Source organism: Cyprinus carpio, chromosome A21, assembly GCF_018340385.1.
Source record: "Cyprinus carpio isolate SPL01 chromosome A21, ASM1834038v1, whole genome shotgun sequence".
In the NCBI taxonomy this organism is placed as follows: domain Eukaryota; kingdom Metazoa; phylum Chordata; class Actinopteri; order Cypriniformes; family Cyprinidae; genus Cyprinus; species Cyprinus carpio.
Window position 1 is genome coordinate 4,278,697 of NC_056592.1, and position 20,013 is coordinate 4,298,709.

Here is a 20,013-nt window from a genome sequence, read left to right on the forward strand (position 1 = left end):
GCTGTGTTTATGTGCTCAAAAATACAGTGAAAAACGTAATATTGTGAAATATTATTACAATTTAAATATATGCTTTCTAATTGAATACATTGTAAAATGTAATTTATTCCTGTGATGTAAAGCTGAAATTTCAGCATCATTACTCCAGTCTTCAGTGTCACATGATCTTCAGAAATCATTCTGAACATCAGTAAAACATTTGAAAATCATGATGTTTCCAAACTTTTGACAGGTACTGGAAATACTACACTTTTAAATTTTATTTTAATATTTAATCACTATTAAACTCATAATTTATCCAAAGTTAGCATGTTATTAAATTTCGTTCTTTTTTAAGAAAAGTAAATACCAGGTGTTTTCTGTGTTTGTGTATATTAGAGTATCAAACCGGTGGAATAGCAACTTAGCAATGTCACATTCAAATAAGAAATATGTGTGATACTGAAATATAAGTGATATAACAGCGCAGGGAATCAAATATGCAGTTTGCCTTATTGGAACTGATCTAATTTAACACTTACAGTAGGTGAACGTGTCAGGGAAATGACATCACCGTGACACACTCACACACACCTACACACACCTCTCAATGCTAACACAAAAACTGCCAATGCTAACACATGTTGGTGTCACACACAGATCTGTGTGTGTGTTGGTGTGTGTGACACCAACATGTGTTAGCATTGGCAGTTTTAAGGTGTGAGCGATATTTGAAGGATATGCGTGTCAGCTCTGCCATGTGTGACAGGTGCAAAGCCTTCTGGGAAATATAGTCAGAGGAATAAATAACAATGTTAGATTCCTAATAACTGACTTCACCAACAAAAAAAGTCTAAAAAATATATTGTAGAGTGTTATTAATTAGCCTGGCAATACCATGTTTTTAGGCATGTACTATGTTAATACAATGTTGTTGTTTTTTTCCCAACATATACAATGGTGATCTCATTGTGTTATTTGATTTTCCTTGGAATTTTAATGTAACTACCATATGAATATGAATACATTACCATTCAAAATTTATATGATTTTTTTTGTACGAAATAATTCATACTTTTATTCAGAAAGGATACATTCAATAGATCAGAAATGACAGTAAGACATTTATGATGTCACAACATTTTTTGTTTCAAATAAATTCTGTTTTTTTTTTAAACTTTATATTCATCAAAGAATCCTGACAAAATCATGATTTTCATAAAAATGAAGCAGCACAGCTCTTGTTAACACTGATAGTAATAGAAATGTTTCTTGAGCAGCGAATCAGAGTGTCAGAATGATTTCTGAAGGATCATGTGACACTGAAAACGGAGTAATGATGCTGAAAATTCAGCTTTGATCACAGGAATAAATTACATTTTAAAACATATTCAAATAGAAAACAGCTATTTGAAATTGTAATTTTCCACAATTTTACTGTTTTTTGTCAAATAATCTTGGTGAGCAGAAGAATTTTTTTTTTTTTTTTTTCAGAAACTGAAAACAGATACTGCTTTTGTATAATCGTATCATGTCACCTTTTTAGATATTTTCTAGATATTGTTTTAGATATGACATATTTGCATATGTAAATGCTGTGTTTTTGTGGCAGGGTGAGATTGGAGAGCCGGGACAGAAGGGAAGCAAAGGTGACAAGGGCGAGCAGGTGAGTCACTCTGAATTTACTGTTTACATTTCCATTACAATTCAGTCCAAGAACATAATTTATTCAATGAGTCCTGTTTGGATTTGTCTGTTTGTTTGTGTTGTTCTCCCATGGCAGTCATTCATTCTGTTATTACCACTGTGCGGTTATGAATATAGATGTTGTCTTTGTTATGAAAATCAATGAGTTGTGCTTGCTTGCTTTTTTCTTTCTTCTCATTTATTTTTTTCTCCTTCTTTTTGACATTCTTCAGGGTCCTCCAGGTCCAGTGGGTAGCCAAGGTCCTCCGGGTCAGCCGGGTCCGGCTGTAAGTACTGAAATCAGCCATTTCTCATATGGCGTGTCTTGCTGTGGTATAAGTGGTGCTAGTGATGTCACTTCCTCCCTGCAGGGTGCTGATGGAGAGCCAGGTCCCAGAGGTCAGCAGGGTCTGTTTGGACAGAAGGGAGATGAGGGCTCACGAGGCTTCCCAGGACCACCCGGCCCCGTTGGCCTTCAGGTCAGAACGTCAACGTGTAAAACAGGGTTATTTTAGTATCTTTACTGTACTTTCATAGTTTTATTAATTTGTATTAATTCATTTTATTTATTAATTAAACTGATGTATTGATTTTATCTAAACAATTACCACTCATACTGTATATTTTAATTCATTTTAAATTTTAATAATATTTTAGTCATAAAGCTGTTTTTATCATTTTTATTATTTTTTAATGTCTATACATATTTTATAAATTTTTATTATAGTTTTTGTTACTTTGGTACAAAACAAAATATTTGATGTACTATTATACAGTAGTTTCTATTTCATAATTTTATTTAGATTTTTTCATTTTTCAATTTCATTTTTATTATTTTTTATGTCTATATAGTTTTATTGATTTTCATTTAAATTTATTTTTATACATCAAATTAAACCAATTTAAACTAATAAACAAATAATAAAAAAACAATTTTAAATCTTTTTTATTTTTTTTTTATTTTTTATTTTTTTTGTGATTAGATCTATCACCATCTGAAACAATTATTGCACCACAGTCCATAATATAATACATTTTTCAATTCATCAACAAATTTGTTCATCAATGACAGAAAATTTTAACTGGTTGTGTTGTTTATGTAGTTTGGGCAGGATCTGACTGGATAATATGAGTTGCAGTTGGTTTTAACTGGTTGTGTTTGTGTGCAGGGTTTGCCTGGACCCCCCGGTGAGAAGGGAGAGACTGGTGACGTCGGTCAGATGGTACAGTTCTTCATCTATACAGTCAGTTTGGTAAAACGTAAATGTGCTCCAATAGAAACTGAGTTTTCTTTCTGTATTTTCTTGACTTTTCTCTCAGGGTCCACCAGGCCCTCCTGGCCCCAGAGGCCCCTCCGGACCCCCAGGAGCCGATGGACCACAGGGACCTCCAGGAGGAATCGGCAACCCAGGAGCCGTGGGAGAAAAGGTGATCCGCATCCGCGTCATGAACAAAACACTAACATTTTATTTGAATTTAGAAACCGGTGCCTTATTGATCTGAGGGAGAATACGCCAGTAATTACCCCAGTGTGTGTGTGTGTGTGTGTGTGTGTGTGATTGTGTGCTCAGTCAGTTCAGGATCTGTCTCTCGTGACTGAGGTTTTCCTGTAGCTTCTCTCTAGAGTTAAAGCGGTGTACGTGTATGTGTTTGCCTGTGTGTCTGTGAGTGTTTTTGAAAGATAAATGTGTAGACTGTAAATAAGCCATTCATATATGAATATCCTCAAAAAGTGTAACACGCTTTCTCTGATGCTTTGGTTTGAGCTTCACGACCAGCAAATTTGCATCAGTATCTAATCAGTGTGAAATAATACTCTGCCTGTGTGACGAGAGATTGTATTCTCCATTAAAGAATTAAACATGATTTACTTACTTGGAAAAGGTAAGGTATTATGGTATAAATTCCAAAGTAGCGCATTGCTTTACTTTACAAAAGAGCATTCAGTTCTGTGCTATGCTTTACCTCCAGTGCAGTGATCTTGAGGTTTTATCCTGAGTTCTGGTTGTGTGTGTGTGTGTGTGTTTATGGAGTGTGACAGTGAGCTGTGAGTGTCTGTATCTCTGTGTATGTCTCAGCAGAGCGAACAGGCCGTGTGTTCACATGACTGCGCTCCATCACCTCAGCCCTGGCCACTGTCAGTATTATTTAATATGGCACTACAGCACTATTGTTCTCCCACGGAACCAAGGACCCATTTCAGTTCTGCTTAGAGAGGAGTTTCGCCCAGAGAAATGACCCAGAAAAACACAGACGAGGGGAGGACTTAAAGAAAACAGATAAAGATGATAGAATGAGACCTGGAGACAAGGCTGTTTGCTGTTAGTCTGGAAGATTTACCTTTGCACTTCACTCTGACAGACCTCTCATCCCACTACAGAGAGAAAGATACCTCAGTCTGACACACACACACACACACACACACACACACTCACATGAATGATGCAGTTCAGAGCATCTGAGAGACTCTTAATCCCTCAGTATGGCAGACGTGCAGAAGTATCCACACACATTTAAACAGCCTCTAAGAGCAGAGAGAATAACTCATATTCGTGTTTATCAGCATGAGAGAAAGCACATTTATGGTTAAACTGATGTTGGTCTTTCATATCCGCATCTGAGGGGGAGGATGAACTATATTGAATGTTTAATGTCACAAACTGACTGATTTAATAATGTTTTATTAGTGGTTTGCTAAGCAGCACTGTTATTACTTTTTGAATCAGTATCAGTGGAAATTGGGATATTTAATTGTGCTAACTAAGGTTAATTTTACCATTAGATTATTCTTTGAAAGCACTAATAATTTAATAACACTGTAAAAAGCATGATTAATTGAATAACGCTATAATTTATTAACAAATCTCAAAGTCTAAAATACATTAATAGCATAAAACAATTGTTTTGTTTGTATTTATTTATTTTTATTTAGATAAAATAATATTGAATTTTAATTATGGTCATTTATTTATTTAGATGTTTCTTTTTTATTGTTATTGTTTCTTTTTTAATTCAGACAAAATAGTAGAGAATTTTAATTTCAGCCTTTTATATATGTATTTAATTATTTGTTTGTTTAGACTAAATAGTACATAATTTATTTATTTACTTATTTATTTATTTTCAACTATTTATTTTTTTATTTAGACAAAATAGTAAAGCATTTTAATTTCATTATTGATATCAAGCAAAAAAGAACAATAACATAAAATGTTAGACAAATAGACATATTAATATAGACTATTCATTTTAGACATTTATTTACATGGTTCTTTATTTGTATTATTAATTATTATTATTTTTAGAAAAAATAGTATAATTAATAATAATTTAATTTTTAATTCAGTTTGTTTTTATTTTCTTTTTTTAGACTATTTGTTTAATTATGGCCATTTATTTAATCATTTAATTTATTATTTAGTAATTTAATTTTAAAAATATTAATTTACACTAAATAGTATAGAATTTTAATATCAGTCATTTATTGGTTATCAGCATTTTATTTCGACTTTATTCTCGTAATTTTATGAGTTTATTCTCAACATATTATTTTGACTTTTTTTCTTGAAATATAAAAAAATTTATCTCAAAATACAACGACTTTATCCTTAACATTTTATTTCGAAATTTTTCTTGAAATTTAACAAGTTTAATCTCGCATTACAATGGCTTTAATCTCGAGATGGAATTTTTTTAATTATTGCTTGGTCTTAATCCTCTTCCGTACAGAAGTGTCTGGAAACATACAGTATAATTCCATTCTCATCTGATGTCTGATGGAACTGGTCATCATCAAGGACGTTTGTTTGTCTGAATATCGATGTTGTGCAGATTTTCACGCTAGAATGTGTTGCTCTGCAGAGGAAAACAGATTTGCTGACGAGACATGCTCTTCTGTCCAGTGGACAAAATCTCTGCAGTGTTGAGGACAAAAAAGAGCCCTGCCATGCTTTACTTACATCTCTCTCTGTTGTTCTCTAGGGAGACGCCGGTGAACCAGGAGAACCAGGTCTGCAAGGAGACGTCGGCCCTCCAGTACGGCAAAAAAACCAAACTTGCACATGCAAAACTCTAAAACTTCACTGCTAAAATTCTCAGAACAACACACATATCTCATATCTGGTGTGTATGTGTGTGTGTTTTAGGGTCCAAGAGGAGAGCGCGGTGAAAAGGGAGAAGCCGGACCCGCTGGTTCTGCTGGTCCCCCCGGACCAAAAGGACCACCAGGAGATGATGGTCCCAAAGGAAGTCCTGTACGTTCTTATCATCAATGCTTTATTTGGTGTCTGAAAAATATTTTGTTTAAAATCTAATGCTCAATCAAAGTTATTCTTTAAAAACACTAATAATTTAATAACACTCTTAAATGTAGTCTTTAGCAAACCTCAAAATTAATATTTCATACTACACCAGTATGAAGCATAAATTCCCTTAGTTGTTTTATGTATTTATTTAACTATTTTTAATTAGACAAAATAATACAGAATTAAAATTTTGGACAAAACATTTTTAATTTTGGACATTTATGTATGCAAAATAGTATGTCATTTGCTATATGCTATTGAACAGAGGTGCCCAAACCTTTTTAATATTGTACTGTATCTTATTTCTCTATCCTCTTTTTTCTTTTCTTTTTTACAATTTTAATACATTAAAAAAAAAAAAGTAATAATTTTTATTCTTTGCTTTTATTGTTTCTTATGCATGTTATTTTTATTTTTTATGCCTCTGTTGTGATTTTGCTATTATTATTAATCCTTTGAATTTTTAAGTGTGATTACCATTTTGTATGAAATGTGCATGAAATGCTTTGATTTTCAGGGTCCAAGTGGTTTCCCTGGTGATCCTGGTCCTCCTGGAGAGCCTGGTCCACATGTAAGTATTATTAATGTTTAAATGTATGTATTGCAAATATATTTTCAGATTGTTTAAGGAAGGAGCATCCTTTTTTTTGCTCTACAGGGTTTGGATGGTGCTTCTGGAGATAAGGGTGATGATGGAGAGCCTGGTCAGCCGGTGAGTATGATTAAACACAACCATTTGACATCTCTGGTGTCGGCTGCATGCATATGTGTGTGTTTTATAATGTTTGCTGCTTTTATAATGTTGTTTATTTGTTTCTTTCAGGGATCCCCTGGACCTACTGGTGAAACTGGCCCCACTGGCCCTCCAGGAAAGAGAGTGAGCAATGCTTATATCATTTGCATTAAATATGTATATATATATATATAATTAGCAGCCAAAAATATTTCTGACTAGCCATTAATATTAATAGGATTAAACTAAAAATACCTATATATGGCTCTCAATTTTCATTTTTTCTCTTCAGGGACCTCATGGACCTGCTGGACCTGAAGGAAGACAGGGGGAGAAGGGTGCCAAGGTAATATGCAGATGTTCACACAATCATGCACTGGAGCGCTATTACAGTCACAAATACATTACAGCAATGGTTTGAATGGTTTTGTGTGTCTGAATCAGGGTGAATCTGGTCTCCTGGGTCCACCTGGAAAGACAGGTCCAGTTGGTCCTCAGGGAAGCCCTGGAAAGCCTGGTCCCGAGGGTCTGAGAGGTGTTCCTGGACCAGTGGTGAGTGATACTGGACCAGCCTGACAACCGTACACAGCTCATTAGGTCCTAATGTCAGAGTTTAACTAGATGTATTTGCTGAATCTCACAAAGCCTTGTAAATAATATACCCGGGTCATAGTTCACTACAAAATCAAAACAAATTCTAAAATTTCTGTGTATATATATATATATATATATATATATATATAGTACTGTATATATATATAGGGCATAAAGAATTTGGAGCTGTAAATTTAAAATTTTTATTTCAAGATAACAAAATATTTAAAAAAAATTCTACAATGTGACAAATATTTGATATTATTTAAATTACTATTAGTAATCTACTATTTAGTAAATACTATTTAATTACTGTTTGTTAGTATTTTAAATGAATAAATTACTATTAGTATTTGTATTATTATTATTATTATATCATATATCTATATACACATATACACATGCAAGTAAAGAAACTGGACCTGTAGATTTGAGATTTAAAAAGTTTTAAAATTAAAATAAAAAAACAAATCCAATTTTTGCAATGCAATGCAATGCAAAAAAAATAAAAAAATAAAAATTTGTGTAGTTTTAATGATTTTATAAGTTGTAAAGTTTATATACATAAATAGCATTGATATTTATGCTCTTTATGATGCCAAAAAATTATATTATATACTGTATATATATATATATATATATACTTTAACATTTATTTATAAGTTGTAAAGTTTATATACATCCTAGCATTTTAATTCATGCTGCTTTAAAAACAATGGCCACTGCCTCGACAAATAATGTCACAGTGGGAAAACCTTTATGTATCTCATTCATAATAATATAATAATAACATTTCATATTTTTTCTTTTTCTTGAAATAGAGTAAAAATCGCTCTTTCAACCACAAGACTATATCACCAGATCTCATATACAGTTCTGTCTAAGGCGTGATTTTGTGTTAATAAATGGATCTGTTTGTTCCTGATGTAGGGAGAACAAGGACTGCCCGGTGCTCCTGGACCCGATGGACCTCCTGGACCGATGGTACCGACATGATATTCCTCTGAGAATGAGTTCATTATAGTCGTAAAAGACAATCTACAGTCCTCGCTCTTCTTATCTTTCTCTCTTTCAGGGTCCTCCTGGACTGCCAGGACTGAAGGGAGATACTGGTATTAAAGGTGAAAAGGTGAGAGAAGCAAATTCATCTTTGATACTCTTAATTAATTGGTAGGTGACTCACTAGTGTTTGGAACACAGCTGTAGTAATGACTTTACATGTCAAGTACATTAATTGAACTCTTGCTAGTGATTATGAAGCAGTATGTTCATTACTAATTAGTTTAATAATCAAGCGGCTCGTTTCAGGGTCATCCTGGTCTCATTGGACTCATCGGACCTCCAGGAGAACAGGGAGAGAAGGGAGACAGAGGGCTGCCGGGTCCACAGGGAACTGCAGGACCTAAAGGAGACACTGTATGGAACATGTTCACAGACATACAGCAATAAAAACTAGTATAAACTTGCTTAATTTAATAGATTTTCATAAAGCAGTCTTCAATATTTAAGTATTTCTCTACAGGGTATTTCAGGGCCTGCTGGACCTATTGGACCCATTGGACCTCCTGGTCTCCCGGTACCATTTTTTATTTAATCCTTTATTATGTACACTATGAAAAATAAAAGTTTTTCAGTGGTGCAGCAAATTTTTTTTTTCTTTATTGCCTGTATAAGGTTCTTGAGTTGCAAATCTTTGGATTCTTAAAATCAGTATTTTGGTTTCTACATAATGGTTTTCTAAAAAAAGAAAAAAAAAAGAGAGAAAACTTTAAAAAGTTTCTCCATCTTTTTGGTTCTAATTATAATCTTTATTTTTTTTTAGAGGAGATTATATACAAATATAATTCATAATTGTGATTCATATGTATGTTTCACTTCTGTTCAGGGTCCTCCTGGTCCTAAAGGTGCTAAAGGATCATCTGTAAGTTAGTCATGTTCTTATATAATCATTCTTGTTCATTTAATTAGTATTTTAATTAGCAGATTCATTTATCCTCTTTAAGTAGCTCTGATTTGCCTAAACCTTCTTTTGGTTCTGTCTCTGTAGGGTCAGACTGGACCGAAGGGAGAAGCTGGACAGCCGGGAGTTCCTGGACCTCCAGTACGTAACTGCACTAAACCAAACTATAAAACAAAGCGAAACTAAACACACAAACGAGTTGTTCCTCTGTGAGATGAGCGCATATTTAAACAGGTGATTCTGCAGTAGATGTTACGTAAGTATAGTTGAGGTGTAAAGCGAATCTGTTAAGGTTCCTCTGAGAGATCCAGTGCATATTGCTTCCTTGAGAAAACCTGATATTTCACATCTACAGACTGTGTCAGCTGCGGTTCCCACACACCGAGTAACCCAGCTTCAGGACACAGAGAGAAATGCCTGTGTTTAATGTCAGTGTAAAAGTGTAAATTGTTTAGATGGATAATCTTAGATACGGTTATTTTTCAAGTTTATTACAGTAGTTTTTATTATCAGGGATTTTTATTTATAGAGTGAGACATAAAATAGGAAACGATTAGAAGCTTTGAGAATGTAATGCCCTAACAACCACCCACGACACCCTAGCAACCACTTGCAAAATCATAGTAATCAAAATCATTGTCTGAATTTTGTATGGCCAAGCAATGCAAAAAATTTCCAACAATTTAGTGACTCCCTAGCTACCACCTAAAACATCTTAGCAATACTGTAAATCTCTTACCTTAGCAACTGCTTATCAACACTATATTAACCCTAGTGGGTTACACTCACATTTTCCAGTAACAGCCTAGCAACTACTTAACAGCAACCTAACAAGCACCCAAAACATCCTTTCAACACCCTAGCAACCAGCTAAAAAAAAACAACACTCACTCAGAAAATCTTAGTCACTGCTTAACAACACCCTAGTAACCACCCTAACATTGAAGTAACAAGGTTTGCATGACAAACCTACACTCACATTTTAAAGTTATTTAGTAACAGCCTAGAAACCTCTTTGCAACACCTTAGAAACCACCCAGGAAACCCTAGCAGTCATTAAGAACACCTTAGCATCTGCTTTACAACACCCTAACAACCACCCAAACATTTTTATGGTGAATTTTGCATGAGCAAGCAGCACTAACATGTGCTCTAAATAATGCATGTTATGTGAATATTGACCGATGTCTTCTCGTCTAGGGTCCACCTGGTGATGTCATCCACCCTCTGCCTATCCAGTCCAGCCCCAAACGGGCAAAGAGGAACATTGACGCCAGCCAGATGATGGATGACGCTGGAGACGCCAACTACAAAGACTATGAGGACGGCATGGAGGAGATATTCGGCTCTCTGAACTCTCTCAAACTGGAGATTGAACAGATGAAAAACCCGCTGGGCACACAGAGTAACCCCGCCCGCACCTGCAAAGACCTGCAGCTGTGCCACCCTGATTTCCCAGATGGTGTGTATCACTCACTCACACACACACATTTCCAAACATGTTAATGACCGTTTTAAACAAAGCATCAGTAAAAACAAAGAGATAACAGAGATAGACAGAAGGTACCTATGATGCAAATGAAAAATTACATAAAGAGAAAATGTGAAGCACTAGCAACCGTCCACAACACCCTAGTTAAAGCCTATCAAATAATTAGAACACCTTAGTAACCAAACTACATCCTAGCAACCATTCAAACATTGTGGTGATGCATTTTGCACGGCCAAGCAACCTCCTAGCAACCACCTAGAACAGCCTAACAATACTCAAGTAACCGTCCAAACTTTGAGATGGTGAGTTTTGCAGTTTACAGTAGTAAACTGGCAACCGCTTTGCAACACTCTAGCAACTATCCAAAACATTCTCGCAACACCCAAAGTGATGATGCTTATAAAAAAAAAAATCTAGCAATACTGATATAGCATAAAACCTGTTTACAAATATAAATTTAATTAAAATTAGGGTAGCAAAGCAGCAAAAAATCTGGTAAATTTCTGGAAAAATTTCCAAAAATTCTTAACTGATTCCCAAAAATGTACCATATTTTTTCTAACTCTTTGCAACCCTAATTAAAAATTGTCTTCATAATTTAACGTTATCTTAATTTGGGGGCGTTAGTTACATGTATTGTGTACGGAGCCCCGCACATGACATAAAAGAAAAAAAATGGTGGGCACGATTTATTAATTTGTCACCTTGATTTACTTGATCGTGCGCATGATTTAATAATTTGTTTCCTTGTTTTAAGTAAATCGTGTGCTCGATATAATAATTTGTGCCTTCACTTTAGGTAAATTGCGTGCACTAAATAATTAGTTGTACTTCCTGTCTGCGTGTGCATTCTCATAAAAATGTTGATGTTATGTTGTCATGTTTTGGACAGAGGCACTTTAATAGGGTTTAATTTTAAGTTTAGCCTGTTCATAAAGAATGCAGATACGATACGTAGCCTACTGAAGATGAATAAAGCACCAGCACTTGTTAAGAGGTAATGATTAAAACGCGTGCATGATTTACCTAGAATGAGGGCACAAATTATTATATAGAGTGCATGATTTACTTAACATGAGGGAACAAATTATTAAATTGTGCGCACTGTAAATCAAGGTAACAAATTAAAAAATCATGCCCACATTTTTTATTTATTTTTTTCTTGCATGTCATGTGCGGGGCTCCGTAACTGTGACATATACAAATATTTACAATTAACTGGCATATCAAGTGCCAAATCACAAGATTAAAACATTGATTAAAAAATAATACATAAAGCTTATGATGGCCCTTGTTTCTCTGTTTTCAGGTGAATACTGGATTGATCCGAACCAGGGCTGCTCCAGAGACTCTTTCAAAGTGTACTGTAACTTCACAGCAGGTGGAGAGAGCTGCATCTTCCCCGATAAAAAGAGTGAAGGGGTAAGAAATGTTCTCCTGACAGCCACAAAGCAAAACACTTTGGGACGGCTTCCCTTCCCACAAGTCCAGATCTAGGGTAAAACAGTTTTGATCTATGAATCACAAAGCACAACAACAATTTAAAAACCATCACATATCAAACTTAAGACAAACACACACTAGATTCAACTCACAGTTAGTAGTCCATGGATTCCTGAAAAACCTCCAGAGAGAAATTGTTCAGCTTAACATGCAGAGAGGAATAGTGGTACAGTCTGTTCAATGTCACACTGTCTTCAGGTTTTTTCCACTGGAAATCTATGGAAAGACATACCATGCACATCAGAATGGCTTATTGAATGACCTGTACTTTTTTCCCCTCAATCAGAATAAGGTCTATACCAGCTATTCAACTCAAAACGAGTCAGAATTATCATTCTTGAATATAATGATGGTTCTTGTATCATAGTCTTTAATGATGTTTGTGCATTAGATTCTGCACACAATGTGACGAGTTATTTGCCTTAATGAGTCTCAGAAGCGTCACTGATGGAAAATCACTCAGTGGGGTGTGAAGGTGACTCTCAGCACTAACTTCAGTTCTTCCACAGGTTCACTCTTCATACCAGCAGATGCAGACATCAACAAACAACTTCCTCAGGCGTATTCTCACCTAACACAAATATTTACCAGTGCAAGCTTTAAATTCAAACCAACCCTTGCATTCCGACGGACCGTTTCACACCAGATGCAAAAATTCCCTCAAAAATGATTTTTGTTGGTCATATTTGAGTTTTGGGGTTTTTTGGTGATTCAGGATGACAGCAAAACCTGTATCATAATGTATCATAAAATTTTTGTTTTGCATTTGCATTAAATTATGTGAACACTACTGGACCCTTCATCCTGCAAAAAAGTACTTTAATTTATTATTATTATTATTATTATTATTTAGGTTTATAAGTGACATTTTTGTCGTTTGCTCATTTTTCGAATTTTTTGCTCAAGTTTTCATTTCATATTTTTTAAACACTTAGGTTTCAAGTAAATTTTAGTGTTTTGATTATATTAACAGTAGTAGTAGTACTTTTTCTGATTTTTATTTTACTTTTTTTTTTAAATCACATTGTATTTTTTTCAGTCAATTGTTTTTTGTTCATATATTAAAATTCTATTATATTATTATTATATTTTTTTTGTTAAAAAAATAAAATTTAGGTGACATTTTTTGTATTTACAAAGAAAAAAACAATTATATAATAATTATAATAATATGATTTTTTTTTGTTAAATTTTTTTTCATTTGCAAATTTTTTTTTTTTAGGTTTTTAAGTGGCATTTTTTCATGTGCTCAGCAAAAAAATTAATTATTCTATATTAATATATCTAATATAATTATAATTGGATTATAGTTGCGAACTGTCTGCAGGATCGTGTCTTATGTGAAAGCCTCTGCCTTGGGCAGATTGACAACTACACTGCAAAACAGATCAAAATAATTCCCATAGGCTACCTGCTTCTTCCTGTCTGTCTGTCTGTCTGTCTGCAGTATTGACTCTAGCTGACTCTCTCTCTCACAGGCCAGACTCACCTCTTGGGGGAAGGAGAGTCCAGGGTCATGGTTCAGTGAATTCAAACGTGGTAAACTGGTAAGAGTGACTCCTCTTTCTTGTCCTCCTGAAATAGTCTCCTATTTTACAGAGCAAAATGGCTCGTTGGCCCAAAGACAGTCCAGGCACATGGTATAGTCGCTACAAGAGAGGGTCCATGGTAAGTAGGAATGCATGTGTGAACGGGCTCGGTACCGAGGGTCCACGGATCCTCAGTGTTTCCGGACCATCGGTCTCTTGACGGCCCGTGCTTCTGCATGCTTTTCAGATCCCTTCGTGGCTGAGCATGGTCATCATCAGAACAGCAGCAAAAAGTGTGTTTGCTCAGACTTATGGGTAATCTGAGGTCTTTGGATGGAGACGTCAGTCAGTCTGTTTCCATAGCAAAAAACACTCAAAAAAGTGATTGACATAAACCCTAACTTACCCTAGAATTTTTAGATTTGTTGATGTGAAAGGCCTGACTGATGAATCCAACCCATCTTCTGTGAGAAAATCACGTTGAAGTGACTGAGTCTGTTAACACACGATTGTTGTTCTGCTCCAAATGCTAGTGAGATGCTCACCTACAGGTAAATAACATTAATGGACAAGCAAAGGCTGTATCAAACAGCTTCCTGATACCTTGTTATAGGATTGCATGAATCCTTGGCAGAGAAGATGATTGCATTGTGATGAGCTTAGTCAAAATTATGTGGATAGATTTGAGGGATTTTTTTTTTTTTTCAGTATTGAAAAGGTAGTTCAGTTTTAAAAACACTATTTAGCATAATGCATGTAGAGTATCAAGTCATTAGCCTAGGAACATGCTGTATTGGAATCAACTGTAGGCATTAGGCAAGTGAGTAATGCATTGTCAATAGAAAAAAGTCCAAATGCAGCATTTAATTAACATTAACATTTTAATTGGACTAAGTTTCCATTTACAGCATAAATCATAAGATATAACAAAACAATACAATTATTTTAAGGTAAAATAATGTGAAAACTTAACATTATTTATTGTGCAAATCTATGTTGTATTTAACATAACGCTACTTAACCATAAAATATTAAAATAATTTTTTCAGAGGTAAAAAGTACAAGTAAACTTGATGAAAAAGACTACAAGAAGTCCTTGCGTCACACTTCACAAAGATTATTTTGATTATATTTAAATTGCTGCCAGAGAAGAACGTTTCAAATCAGCCACTATATGTTATTTTGACATAATTGATAAACTATTATAGTGTTTGTTAATATTTAAAATAGTTTTTTATTTTTTCACTTTAACATGTCTACATAGTTGTTATTCATTTTAGTAATTTATTTATTTCAAGTAACAAAAATGTTTTTATGGTTTTCATTTTAGTTAATACCTTTTGTTAACTATAATAACCCTGCTGTGGGTTCTGTTTCACATAAGTTGCTGCCTTAGAAGGTAGACAGAGACGTTCACTAGTGTTTGGAACAGAGCCGTTGTGTCCATGGTGGCTCTCAGTCACTGAGCTTCTGGGTTCAGTCTCTCTTGACATTCAGCTGTGATCATGAGGTAATGTGATCTTGGGCAGGTGCTCATGGTGGGTTGCATGCATGCATGCAGAGTCAATGCGTATAAGTGTGTCAGAGGACCTCCTAATCGTAAGTATATAATGATGTGTGTATGTGTGTGTGTGTGTGCATGGAGCATGCGCTCACTCTCTCAGTCAGTCACATGTGTGTGTTTGTGGATCAGAGGAGAAGGAGTTTTCTTCTAAACATGGGTTGGTATATTCAAGAATGAAAACAAAACATTTGCATATTTCCGTAATGCAAATGTTGCATCACACCACAAGGGGAGAATTTGCATATAAACCAGCACAACTCTTTTGAATATATTAGTGATATTTTTCAGTGGAGTCTGTAACAAAATAAGTTTATCTTGCATTTTTGAATGTGTAAATGAATTTTGGTGTTTGATACATGCAGAGCAGAACTGAACTGGGAAAAGAGCTTTGTGCTCTTGCCTGTGTTTAGAGACAAAGTTTTAACCATATATAAACGTTAATCTGCTTTTAGCAGGAATACATTGGATTGATCAGAAGTAACAGTAAAAACATTTATGTTACAAAGATTTATATTTCAAATAAATACTGTTTTTTGAACCTAATATTTATTAAAGAATCCCAAAGCAGCACAACTGTTTTTAACATTGATAATAATAAGAAATGTTTCTTGGGTACCAGATCAGCATATTAAAATGATTTCTGAAGGATCATGTGACATGGAAGACTGAAGTTATTTGAAATCGTAATAATATTTCAAAATATTACTGTTGACCAGATAAATGCAGCCTTGATGACCCTAAACTTTTGAACAAAAGTGTATATACATCAGGGTTGCCAGGTGTTCACAACAAAACCTGCCCAATCGTTACTCAAAACTAGCCAAATTGCATTTCGAGGGGAGCTCCCCATTAAAAATCATGTTCCGTTTTTGGCGGGGTTCCCCTGGTAAAATTCACACTCCTGGGGCTAAATATCACGTTATCGGGGTTGCTTTAACCCGCGGCAACAGTGATAAAGTAGCCCAATGGACTTGGCAACACTGATATACATAATTGTTATACTTAAGTATTTATTAAAAATTATTGACAATTTCACCACAAAAAAAACAATTCCTCCTTTTTTCTTATTATTCATCAAAAAAAAAAAAAAAAACAATAAACTAAATAAGATGCAAAAAAAAATATTAGGTCTCATCAGGGAAAACACATCATACCACCACTTTTAAAACTGTTTTTATTATTATTATTATTATTATTATTTATTATTATATATATATATATATATATATATTGCTATTGTAGATTTTTAAACTCAAATTAAAAACAAAATAGTCAGTGATCATAAAATAGTGTAGCACCAGAGGGGTGTGATGTGTAGTTTTCAGCAGAACCTCTAGGGGGCGTTTGTCCAGCTTTTATCTATACAGCACTGCTGTCTGTTTGTCTGCACAGCTCTCGTACGTGGATGCGGAGGGCAATCCGATCGGAGTGGTCCAGATGACATTCCTGCGTTTACTCAGTGCCACGGCTCGGCAGAACCTGACTTACAACTGTTACCAATCAGTGGTTTGGTACGACCAGGAACTGGACTCTTACGATAAAGCCATCCGCTTCCTGGGCTCCAATGATGAGGAGATGTCTTATGATAACAACCCACACATCAGAGCCGCCGTCGACGGATGTGCGGTAAGAGCCAGAAATATTGCTGAATTCGGAAGTGCATACTAACTTAATGTTTCTGCCATTAAAAGTCATTGTAAAATTAGTAATAGTATGTGTTTCCGAATTCTAAAGTCTTCAGTTTAAACTGAAAACTCTCACAAGCGATGTTCGTAATGCTCCGTTTCTTTCCTCCCGCAGTTGAAAAAGGGTTATGAAAAGACTATTCTTGAGATCAACACACCAAAAGTGGAGCAGGTACCATTTGTTGACATTATGTTCAACGATTTCGGCGGAGCGACGCAGAAGTTCGGCTTTGAGGTCGGACCGGCCTGCTTCATCGGCTAAGACTGCTCAGCGAGCACACGCGAGAACAAAACATATTCATTTTCTCCGAAAAACAAAACACAAGAAAGAAATAGGACGACTTATTTGTAAAGTTTTGTGTTTCCAAACAAACCCAACAGATACCAAAGTAAGGATAAAAGAATTTTGAAGAAAGAATGGATGTCTAAGCAATGGGTTCTTATAACAGAGCAACCTTTTTAACCTCAGTGTACCCTCTGCATCACATGCAAGTTTTGAAACTGGATGTCTCTCCCAGCCCCGCCCACTTTACACTCATCCTCCCACAGGCTGTATAGACAGATTAGATCCATCCTTTTATTTCCCGCCTGTTCATGGACTTGTAGCTCTTTGCACGTCCGGCTCGGCATTTCTCGTACGAGAAAACTTTTCCATTGGTTTGTTTGCTTGGGTTTTATGTTGTTCCTCTTTCTACTTCTAAGCTTTGTTTTTTTTTGTGCATACTTGTCTTCCATTCCCTGGAATGGTGATTATATATATAAATATATATAAATATTTTTTTTCTATGTTTGTAAGTACTTTCTGTATATTTTTTTCTGGTGAAGTGATTTTTTTTTTTTTTGGTTCTGGCTTCAAAACATGCATGTGAACCCATTGAGCGATAAGGACAGAGCTGCTGGTTATTGGAAAACACTTTTAAAAAAAAATAAAATAACCCCCCAAATAAGAGCCTGAGGAAATTTCCAGTGAATCTAAAGAAGAGAAAATAAAGGAAATGATTAAAATGCGACAAAAAAGCAACTGCAACAGCAACTAAATGTCTTATTCCAGATGTGAACAACATCTTTTTGTAATTTAAAGAACAACAATAAAAGTAAGAAACAGCCGTAATGTGAGCATTAATTTGCTACCTGTCGTGTTGAAGTGGCTTCCATGGGTCTGTGAGATCGCGACCTGTGTGCATGAGGGGAATCTTTGATCTGACGTTCATGAATTTGTGCTTCCCTGTATCAGAAGAGCACACATCACACTGAGGAAACACAATATCGGTAAACTAGGTGCTATTTCCTTCTGTCTGTGGTGCTACAAATATATACCTTTTTTCCTGTACTTGTTTGTTGTAATTGAAAACGGCTCTGCAGTGATGCCCAAGCGGTTCCACGTCTTCTGTCAAAGTCCTAGCTTTGCTTCCCGAGGTGGGGAAGTGTTTTTATGCATGCCGTAAAATCATATTCATTTATAGATGAGAACACGTTTTTCTTCTGTTATCATTCCTCACCACGTTTGACAATGTCCAGATTATTAGTATTACATGGAGATAATTTATGTACTTTTATGGTCCTCCAAAGGCTTTAGCTCAAAGTTTACATTACAATGTCTATTTCCATGATCTGAAATGGTTAAACAGAGCACAATTACTGTTAATGCTGTTGTGATTAACATGGACCCTGTAATGTAAAGTGTTACTCTAGTTAACAGAAGCGAGAGCTGTTGCATTGGAAATAAAACGCCTTTTCACGTACTAAAACCGCTCCGGAGAATTAGTCTTGGGACCTTTTCATTAGATCTTTTTGGAGGGTTCTGTGAATATTTTAACCAAAACGCTTAGAGGAATGAATAGTTAACTTGACTGCCTATTTCAGCTTTCCTTCCAAAGAGATTTCTCTTCATTTAAGAGACTTGAAGACCAAGAATCAGATTGTCTTGTGTGATAATTCAAGTATGTTGTACATTACAAAATTGTGCTAGCGTATATTCCTTCACCTGTCAGAATTTGTTGTCATTGACTAGAGCCATCTTTTTATTCATCTATCATCTTTTGCCACTAGACCTTTTCCTGCACTCGTTTGTTCTGCTTTTTGAACACTAGTCCTGCTACTGCAAAATCTTGCTCTAATTTTTAATTAAATATGACTTGAACTGTTTCTTTTAAGAGGATTCAACATGGAATATGCAGTTTTGACACAACTTTTTCAGTACAAAACAAATTCAACCGATTCTTCTGTAAATTTCAAAACCAGCAGTAATGCTGCCAATAAAGTTTATTCTGTTTTTTTTTTTTTTTTTTTTGTAATGTTTGTTTGTTTTTGCGGTCGTGTCAAACCTGTGTACGAGAAGATAGAAGAGATATTGGTTTTGTGTCAATAAATTCAGGTTTACTGTGTCCACCCACCCTTGTATGTCTTTTGAAGCATTAAAACTTTCCTGTATGCATGAAATTGTTAAGCTTTCTCTTGATGTTTCTTCCCACAGCCACATTTTTTTTTATCAGCCGTATGATACATCCTCTCAGTGCTCCGATGAAAACAGGCCTGTCCTTCATTGTGAAATGGAGAGAGAGCGATGTTTGTTGTAACTCTCTACCAAAGCCCATGTTCTCTGTAGTATATTTATTGTATTATTTAAAAATAATAAATGTTAATTGATACCAGTAGTGTTCTTGATATCTGATAAATATATATATCTGATATCAGATATACATTTTTATATCTGATAACTGTTATCACTGTGATATATTATGTAGAGATGCAGAAGAGGAGGCGCATGGACATGTGACATACTCGAGTGAAATGAAATTTTAAGCATATCACTGGTTATCTGGAACAAAGCCTGAAAAAGCTTTTCTTAACATATGAGATGCATACTGAAACAAACCAAAAGTGACTTCCATTAAGCTGGAACGATCCTTGTATGAGATTATTTTGGTGAGTATTTTGACACGAACAAACCTGATGATCATGTCCTGCAGCATTTGAGATGATCC

The 20,013-nt window shown here is 35.0% G+C and overlaps 1 protein-coding gene across 1 annotated transcript in view; it reads left to right on the forward strand.

The window, feature by feature from the left end:
• The window catches only part of LOC109080552 (collagen alpha-1(V) chain-like), a 94,662-nt gene extending 74,982 nt beyond the window's left edge, over positions 1-19,680 (forward strand). Inside the window, exons 44-66 of the mRNA XM_042711402.1 lie at positions 1,592-1,645; positions 1,899-1,952; positions 2,037-2,144; positions 2,835-2,888; positions 2,986-3,093; positions 5,647-5,700; positions 5,811-5,918; positions 6,487-6,540; positions 6,628-6,681; positions 6,793-6,846; positions 6,995-7,048; positions 7,147-7,254; positions 8,227-8,280; positions 8,372-8,425; positions 8,605-8,712; positions 8,819-8,872; positions 9,182-9,217; positions 9,344-9,397; positions 10,457-10,718; positions 12,058-12,170; positions 13,730-13,798; positions 16,737-16,970; positions 17,145-19,680. Coding sequence (XP_042567336.1) covers positions 1,592-1,645; positions 1,899-1,952; positions 2,037-2,144; positions 2,835-2,888; positions 2,986-3,093; positions 5,647-5,700; positions 5,811-5,918; positions 6,487-6,540; positions 6,628-6,681; positions 6,793-6,846; positions 6,995-7,048; positions 7,147-7,254; positions 8,227-8,280; positions 8,372-8,425; positions 8,605-8,712; positions 8,819-8,872; positions 9,182-9,217; positions 9,344-9,397; positions 10,457-10,718; positions 12,058-12,170; positions 13,730-13,798; positions 16,737-16,970; positions 17,145-17,291 — 2,049 coding nt within the window. The 3' untranslated portion in view covers positions 17,292-19,680. The remainder of the gene's footprint in view (positions 1-1,591; positions 1,646-1,898; positions 1,953-2,036; positions 2,145-2,834; positions 2,889-2,985; positions 3,094-5,646; positions 5,701-5,810; positions 5,919-6,486; positions 6,541-6,627; positions 6,682-6,792; positions 6,847-6,994; positions 7,049-7,146; positions 7,255-8,226; positions 8,281-8,371; positions 8,426-8,604; positions 8,713-8,818; positions 8,873-9,181; positions 9,218-9,343; positions 9,398-10,456; positions 10,719-12,057; positions 12,171-13,729; positions 13,799-16,736; positions 16,971-17,144) is intronic.
• The last annotated feature ends 333 nt before the right edge of the window (positions 19,681-20,013 follow it).